This window comes from Quercus suber, unplaced genomic scaffold (assembly GCF_002906115.3).
Source record: "Quercus suber isolate HL8 unplaced genomic scaffold, Cork oak 2.0 scaffold_229, whole genome shotgun sequence".
Lineage (NCBI taxonomy): Eukaryota > Viridiplantae > Streptophyta > Magnoliopsida > Fagales > Fagaceae > Quercus > Quercus suber.
The window spans coordinates 343177-352008 of NW_027069687.1; the positions used below are offsets into that span (position 1 = coordinate 343177).

General features: G+C 43.5%; 1 protein-coding gene across 1 annotated transcript; it reads right to left on the reverse strand.

Moving 5' to 3' along the window:
• Positions 1–2068: 2068 nt before the first annotated feature.
• On the reverse strand, positions 2069–3313 carry LOC112040227 (uncharacterized). Its single transcript, XM_024073124.1, has one exon. The coding sequence runs from the start codon at positions 3311–3313 to the stop codon at positions 2069–2071; it is 1245 nt and encodes a 414-aa protein (XP_023928892.1).
• Between the last annotated feature and the right edge of the window lie 5519 nt (positions 3314–8832).

Sequence of the window (8832 nt, forward strand, 5' to 3'; positions counted from 1 at the left end):
TGAGAAGGCAAGGGCTCTAGCCGAGGGAAAATTTATGAAGCTGGAAGTGCAACTAGGGGGTACTGAGCTTAAGCTGGCAGAGGCCCAGAGTTTGAACACTGCTCTAGGAGAAGAGTTGGCCGATTTGAAGGCAGCGTTGGAAGCTTGTGAAAACAAGTGGTACAATGAAGGCTTTGCTGACGCTGAGAATTCCGTGAATCCGATTGTTCGTCGAGATCACAAGCTCGGATTCGAGGAGGGGTGGTTCACTGCCCTTCAAGCTATGGGGGTTCCCAAGGACTCTCCTTTGAGGAACCGCAGTTAAATCCCTTTCCCGAACCCCCCAGATGCCGTGCAGAATGCCCCCAACGTCATTGATGAAGAAGATACCACCAGCATGAGGGAACTGGTGGAGGCTATTGACTCTCACGCAAAGTCGACTAACCTAAAGGCCACTAGCCACCCTCATGCTGGAGATCAAATCAGTGGGAATGCCCAGTTACTATCTTCTTTTGTCGCCCAACAGCCTCCCGGGATATTTCTCACGTCCAGATCGTGGACCCCTCAAGTTGATTGCCGAATCAGATTTCTCGTGTTTTATTTTCCTTTTGCCTGAATAACTTTACTTTTAGCTAGTTTACTTATATGACCGGGTTGTGGTGATGGAACAATTATCTTTTCTAAGCTTAACTTTTTATCTTTCCAGTTACCGAGTTTTGGTAACTAAACATTAGTTTAAATTTTATACGCTTTTTTAAATTATGTCTATGAATGTTTTGCTGTGGTATTTTTGTTTTTCATTTATTTGTTTATTATCTACTGTGTTCATAGACCGTTTTATGTATGCATTCTACATGGTCGGGTGGTTTAATCCCGAGGTGGGCTAGATCGCCTCAGGAGGTGTGTATCGACTCTCGCTGGTTACAACAAAACTTTGCATGTGTTGATTCTTCTGTACTTAGATGAAACCTGATTGCACCGGGAGGTAGGTTTCCATCCTTAGAGAATCTTAAGGTTTCGACCTGCTCAGCGATATGGATCGAACCGAGAAACAAGCTTCCATAGTGGATTTTTATGAGGTTCCCACCTGCTCGGTGATAGGATTGAACAGAGAAACAAGCTTCTATCCTTGGTGGATTTTATGAGGTTTCCACCTGCTCGGCAATAAGATTGAACCATGAGGCAGGCTTCTGTCCTTAGTGGATGTTAGGCTAAGGTTTCTACCTGCCCTGTGATGAAGATCGAACCAGGGATAGGTTTTTGTCCTTAGGTGATGAAGATTAAACTGGGGATAGGTTTCTGTCCTTAGTGGATGTTAGGCTAAGGTTTCTACCTACTTAGTGATGAAGATCGAATCGGGGACAAGTTTTTGTCCTTAGGCAATTTTAGGCTAAGGTTTTTGTCTACCCGGTGATGAAGATCGAATCGGGGACAAGTTTCTGTCCTTAGGCGAGAACAAGACCCCTTACCCTTTATGGTTCTCTGTGTATACGTTGTTGATAATAACAATAGGATTAAATGGACCTGCACAAATAGTTACCATCATACTGATTAGTGAAACGTACATATATAATTACATCGAATTGGCATCCTAACATACATTCAATCAATGATAAAACTTCCTCAAGGTATGAAAATTGCACGGTCGAGGGAGTGGTCTTTCATCCAAAGCTTCCAAGTAATATGCCCATGTGCCTACAATTGCGGTTATCCTATAAGAGCCCTCCTAGGTCTAGGCCAATTTCCCGACATTGGTGTCCCGCATATTTCCTACTGCTTTTCACAAAACTAGGTCCCCGGCGCTGAATCCCCTGGTCTTCACGTCCCTGTTGTAGCATTGAGCCAGCTTTTGTTGGTACTCGGCTAACCATATGGTCGCAGACTCTCGATATTCTTCCAGTAAATCTAATTGCTGTACCAGCAATTTGTCATTCTAAGCAGGGTTAAATTTGGTAATCCGTGCACTGCATAAATTGATCTCGGTTGGTATTACGGCTTCTGCCCCGTATATGAGAGAGAATAGGGTTTCTCCCGTAGACCTTCTCAATGTTGTCCGGTATGCCCACAAAATGTTCGGTAACTCCTCGGCCTATCTCCCTTTTGCACCATCTAGCCTTTTCTCTAATCCATTTACAATCACTTTGTTAGTGGCTTTTGCTTGGCTGTTGCTCTGTGGATATGCTGGGGTGGAGTACCTATTTTTGATGCTGAGATCACTGCAGAACTCATGAAAAGCACTACTGTCAAATTGCAGTCCGTTGTTAGATATCAATGAGTTTGGCACCCCAAACCTCGTGACTATATTCTTCCATACAAACTTTTTGACGTCCATATCCCGAATATCAGCTAGAGCCTCTGCTTCTGCCCACTTGGTGAAATAATCAACAACCACTAATCTAAACCTCATATTACCCGTTGCACGGGGGAATGGGCCGAGAATATCTAGCCCCCATTGTGCGAAGGGACATGGACTACTCACCAGATTCAGAAGACTTGCTGGTTGGTGGATCAAAGGGGCATGCTTTTGGCATTGTTCGCACTTACGTACATACTCAACGACATCTTTTTGCATTTGAGGCCACCAAAATCCCTGAGTCATTGCTCGGTGTACCAACGAACGTCCCCCTACATGACTACCACAGACTCCACCGTGCAGCTCAACTAAGAGCTCACCCACCTTCTCGGGATGCAAACACAGAAGATATGGCCCCCCAAAAGACCTTCGGTATAACTTGTGATCTGCTGACAACCAATACCGGGCAGCCATCTGGCGAACCTTGTTAGCCTCCTTTTTGTCATTAGGAACTCTATCTTCAGCTAAGAACACAATGAGCGGGTCCATCCAACATGTATCGACTTTTGAAATCATGGCCATCGCAACCCCGGCGTTATCAACACTAGTTGTTGCATTAATACTCAGTTCTTCAATAAGCTCTACCTTAATCAGTCGAGGCACTTCCCTGATCACTGATGATGCCAACGTAGCCAGTGAATCAGGGTGTCGATTTTGCGCCAGGGATACTTGAGCCACCTTCATTGTACAAAACTTGTTCATAACTTGCTTTACCACCTCTAAATAAGTTTTCATCCGAGAATCTCGGGCCTCAAAACTGCCTTGTACTTGGTTCACGACCAACTGTGAATCCGAATAAACTTCAACATCATGAGCCCCCATGCTTAAGACGGTTCTCAATCCATCAAGCAAGGCCTCGTATTCGGCTTTGTTGTTGGAGGATCTAAACCCCAATCTAAAAGAGTGCTCCAATCGTACTCCTTCTGGAGTAATGATGACAATCTCAGCTCCAGCCCCCACGGTGCTGGATGCACCATCCATAAATACCCTTCATAGGCAGCATTCTACATGGCATACCATTTCCCCTTCATTCTTTGGTAAAAACTCCGCAACAAAGTCAGCAAGGATTTGGCCCTTCACCAAGCTCCTTGGCTTGTATCTTATATCAAAGGACCCCAGCTGGGTCCCCCATTTAGCTATCCAGCCAGTCAAATCTAATCTCTTTAACAACGACTGTAGGGGATGCTCAATCAAAAAGTAGATAGTGTGAACCTGAAATATTGAGGCAACTTCCTCGTAGCATGCACCAACGCCAGTACCAACTTTTCTAGGGGCAAGTACCTTGTCTCAACATTGACCATGGTTTTACTAATGTAATACACGAGCTGCTGTACCCCCCAGTCCCTTAAAAGCACAGCACTCATGGCATGGTCAGATATTGAAAGATACATAAACAAATCCTCTCCGGGCTCTGGGGCTACTAACATGAGTGCCCGTGTCAAGTACTACTTCAAGTCTTGGAAAGCCTTCTCACACTCTTCATTCCATTGGAATCCCCTCCATTTCTTCAGCTGCTAGTAGAATGGACGACAGCGATCGGCGAATTTAGAAATGAATCGATTAAGAGGAGCCAACATTCCGGTCAAGATTTGAACCTCTTTTGGATTGCTCGACGCTTTAAGACGCTACACTGCATCGATATGATTGGGGTCGACCTCAATCCCACGGCAGGCGATCAAATAACCTAGAAACTTGCTAGCACCCATCCCAAAGTCACACTTGTCTGCATTTAGGCGCAGCTTGTGCTGCCGAAGGACCTCAAACACCCCTCGCAAATCCTCTAAATGCCGTGCTTCCAGTTTGCTTTTCACCATCATGTCATCAATGTACACCTCAACAGTTTGCCCGATCTTGTCCCGAAACATTTTTGGTCATCATTCGTTGATATGTTGCCTCAACATTCTTTAATCCAAAGGGCATCACAGTGTAATGATAATTTGCATCCAGAGAGATGAATGTCGTCTTTTCCTGGTCCTCGGCAGCCAAGGCGATCTGATGATAACCCTGAAAGGCATCCAGAAAACTCATCCTTAGGTGCCCATAGGTTGCGTCTACCAATTGATTTATTTTCGACATAGGGAATGGGTCCTTTGGGCATGCTCGATTCAAGTCCGTGAAGTCTATGCAAACTCTCCATTTTTCACTATTCTTTTTTACCACCACGGTATTTGCCAACCACTCAGGGAAGAAAATTTCCCTTATCGCCCTGACCTCCTTTAACTTCCCAACCTCCTTCCTTACCGCCTCCACGTGTTCCCTAACCGACCTTCTCAGCTTTTGTTTCTTTGGTGGAAACAATGGGTCTACATTAAGCTTGTGCACAATAAACTTGGGATCAACTCCGGGCACCTCATACGGGCTCCATGCGAACACACTACATTCTCTATAAAAAATAGCAGTGTTTCTACCTTGTCCTTGTCCTCCATGCTTGCTCCTACCTGAAAATATTGGTCAGAGTCCAGAAGTATCCTTACTCTAATTAACTCCTCGACGTAACTAGCCTCTGTTCTTGCTCGGGGACCCTGTAATTGCTATGAAGAGGCTTCCTTGTCAGTTTCTCTCTGCTTATTCTTCCAGACCACCACGGCCACTAAGTATTGTCTGGCTGTTTGCTGGTTTCCCCTCACTACTGCAACACACTGCTCAGTGGGGAATTTAACCTTTACATGTAAGGTGGAGGGAACGGCCCCCATTACATGGATCCATGGCCTACCAAGGATCACCATGTATGGTGAAAACGCGTTGACCACTATGAACGTTACCACCACCACTTTACCCTCCATGTTCATGGGAAGAGAAATTTGTCCCTCGGGGATCACCAGCCTACCATCAAATCCAACCAATGGTGTGTCATACTTTGATGAATCTTGCTTCTCTAACCCAAGCCCTTTAAATAGGTCCGGGTACATTACGTCAGCCTCAATCCCCTAGTCTATCATCACCCTTTTCACCATGAAACTACTTACCCAGGCTATTACAACCAATGCATCATCATGGGGTTGAATCGTTCCTTCCAAGTCGTCATCAAAAGCCAGAGCCCCCCGAACAAACTTCGCTTTCTTTTCCGGGGGTTTCTTGTTCGGGCGATCTTCCACGGGCACAACAGTCAGCACCCCTTTTTCGGTCATAGCTGTACCCCTTGGGGCGGCTTAGATCACTTCAATCACTCCCAACGATGGTGGGAGAGGGTTTCCCCTCTACTGAGCACCTTGCCTAGTACCCCGGTCACTGAGATTCAATATGAACTCCTTCAAATGTCCTGCTTTTACCAACTGCTCTAGATGGTCTTTCAATACTCGACATTGCTCGGTAGTATGCCCTTTATCTTTGTAATAGGTGCAGTACTGATTCTAATTTCTCTGAGAGGGATCACCCCCCTTCTTGTTCGGCCACTGAAGTACGGCTCGTTTTTAATTCGGTCTATAATTTTGTGTACGGGCTCCTTAAATGCCATGTTCACCTCCCCCAGCTGCCACTCTGGCTCTTGGACCTTTAAATCCTTCCGATACATCAGCTGAAAACGGCCCCTCCGAGGACGATTTATCAAGGGCGCCTTACCCTTACTCTGCAATCGGTCATCCTCCAGACGCTTATATTCCTCTATGCGCCTCATGAGCTGCCTCATGTCCTTGAGAGGCTTCTTTGTCAGCGACTCCCGTAGTTCGGAATCCTGCTTATTGCAATTTTCTCGTTGCCCCCGCCTATCTCGTTGTAAAGCTCCTAATACCAACAGGCATAACTTCGAAAAGTCTCCCCGACCTTCATCTTCATGGACAGTAGAGTATCCACCGGTTGTGGCACCTGGCTACAAGTTACAAACTGAACACCAAACTCTTGGATCAACTCGGCAAAAGTGTGGATAGAACCCTTGCGCAAACCATTAAACCATCTCAGAGCAGTCGGGCCGAGGCTTGAAGGAAATACCTTACACATCAGCGCATCATTGTGAGAATGTAAAGACATCATGTGGATATAATGGCTGATGTGCTCAACCGGGTTCGTTTTCCCGTCGTAAATATTGAATGGTGGGCACGAATCTGCTCGGCATTTGGGCTCTTTCAATATCATCCGAGAATGGTGACCGAGTAGGTTCGCGTAGGGCATGGCTCATTGCATCCATGGCGGCATTGTGGGGCCACCACTCTTCGGGGGAATCTGAACCCCAGTCTGCATATTCCCATGAATGCAAACGATCCCCACGATGGCGAGATCCTTACGAATGTGAACGGTCACGATGTCGATAAGAACTGGATTGATTGAAGCCCGTCCCATGGCGATCTCCCCTTGTATTAGATCTTCTTTCTCGGTTGTCTCGATCCCTTCTACGGTGCCTGTTCTCTGCTTCCAACTCCAGATCTCTCACCAGCTTGCGTAACCGTTCAAGCTCCTCATCCCTTTCGTCAAATTGCCTGTGCCTTGAAGCACTAGATACCATTCGTTGTGTTTGGTATGACCTTTCTCCAAGGTTGAACTGTTCTTCCTCTCGTTCATGATCTCTATCTTCGCGCCTCTTTTGCCTTCGTTCTCGCCAGGAGGACCACCGAGAAGATCCCACGGAACCACTTTCAGCGTCACTTCCAAAATGTCTCCCAAACATTTTATTGCACGTGAGTCTCGGTTGAACCACTGCTTTGTAGGAGATTCCCACAAACGGTGCCAATTATGCGCACCCAAATTGGGCTTAAAGGGCCAGTTCACTCTTGGGCTTACAATATATTTGTAACGTGGGATTTGGGTTTCCTACTTTGGGCGACCCTAACCCTGAGACCCAATTATGTCTCTCAAGCTTCTGTATGTTCCCAACCCTTTCTCAGTCACTCTCTCCCCTCCCAAGTATGAAATGTTTTCAATATCCCTTTTTCCAACCCCCTTCCTTCCTTTGTTTCTCCTATTTATAGCCAAGCGTGAGTGGAAGGATGATGACTGCTTTAAGAACTAGTGCAACTGGTAGTCCAATGTTGTTAATTGAAGGTGGATGTTTAGGTGGGAATGGCTTTGGAACTGGCTCCCACTTCCGTAGAATTGCTCGGCAAAGGAACGTCCCCAAATATTATGAGATGGCCAGTAAACGACACCCGACAGTTGCCTCGATGCTCAGGGGGGAGAAATGGTGCGCTGAGCACGGCCTAGGTGGCGTGGTGTAGCATGTACTGATGTAAACCCTCAAAGGGTGAAATGGTCAAAAAGTTGGGTTGGCATATAAGGTCCAAATGGGCCTGGACGTTATGGCAGCTTAAGGCCCAAATAGGCCTGGGTATACCAGTGCTGTACAAGTCTCATATGTCCGATGCATGAAATACCATCTCAGTTATTATATGACTCATTTGGTGGCCATAGAAGCCAACAATGTATAAGCATTTCATGTGGCATTAATTTTTATGGCAAGTGTATGGATCTTGATTATAATTAGGTCTTGATATCTTTAATAAAATTCAACCACATTATTGCATTATAAAAACCGATGTTATTTTTTTGAGTTTCCCTTCTTTGTTGTGCAATGCATTTTGAGAATGTTTTTTAAAACCATTAAAAAAAAAAAAAAATCCATTTGAGGTTTGTGTTCATGAATCAAAGTTTTTATTTATGTAATTATTTGAAATTACAAGAAATATTAATGTTTTTTTTTTCCCGCAAGCCAACCGACATAAAATGTATCTTTTTATTTTGAGTGTGTTGATTGCTAGAGAGCTAGGGAGCAGCCAAAAGTCTGAATTCCCTTCCACTTTATTCTTGTAGGCGGATACATGCACAGTAGAAAAAAGTACCTAATCTTATGGTGTCGGCAAACTCCTTCAAGTAACCACGACTAACTAGGATGACACTTATGATGATGGCTATTATGTGAATCTAGTGGCATTGGTATTCCCAGAAAAGTCAGCAATGAATACTAGGCATTTTACTTGTACGATATTACTGTATTTTCAAATACACAGTCTCCTCACTTTTATTACAACCCTCCCAAATAAATTTTACCATTTTTTGTTTACTATAAACACATAAAAAGTTGTAGTAAATATTATGTATTTAGCTCATTAATATTGATAGTGTTAAAAATTTAACAATTTGGTACAGGACATGTTCAACAATTTTGATAGCTTTAGGCGAAAATTTTAAGTAGAACATTTTTTAATTTATATTTAAATATTAATTAAAATAATAATCATTGAATTTTTTATATTTTATTTAAAATTTATTTTTCTTACTTTTCAAGATGCAAAATTGCTAATTAAGTTTTTGTATTTAAGTTCCTATAACATTTCTTTTTCAATTAATAATATGACAATCTATTTAATTTTTCTTGTGATATAGTAAACCTTAAATAAGATTTTATTTATTTTAGTTTTGAAAAACTTCTTTTTGTATATGCAACCATAATAGGTATTGTTAGTAATATTCTATAAGTGATATATGCAGTTGGAAAGGAATCTAACATTTTTAAATAATTATAAGTTCATTAATTAGAGTATTTTCATCTATTTGTATAATTAAGTACAATAAAT

What these genes read in the sequence shown, in the direction of transcription:
- LOC112040227 (XM_024073124.1), bottom strand. Translation starts at nt 3,313, where the DNA reads ATGGATGGTGCATCCAGCACCGTGGGGGCTGGAGCTGAGATTGTCATC.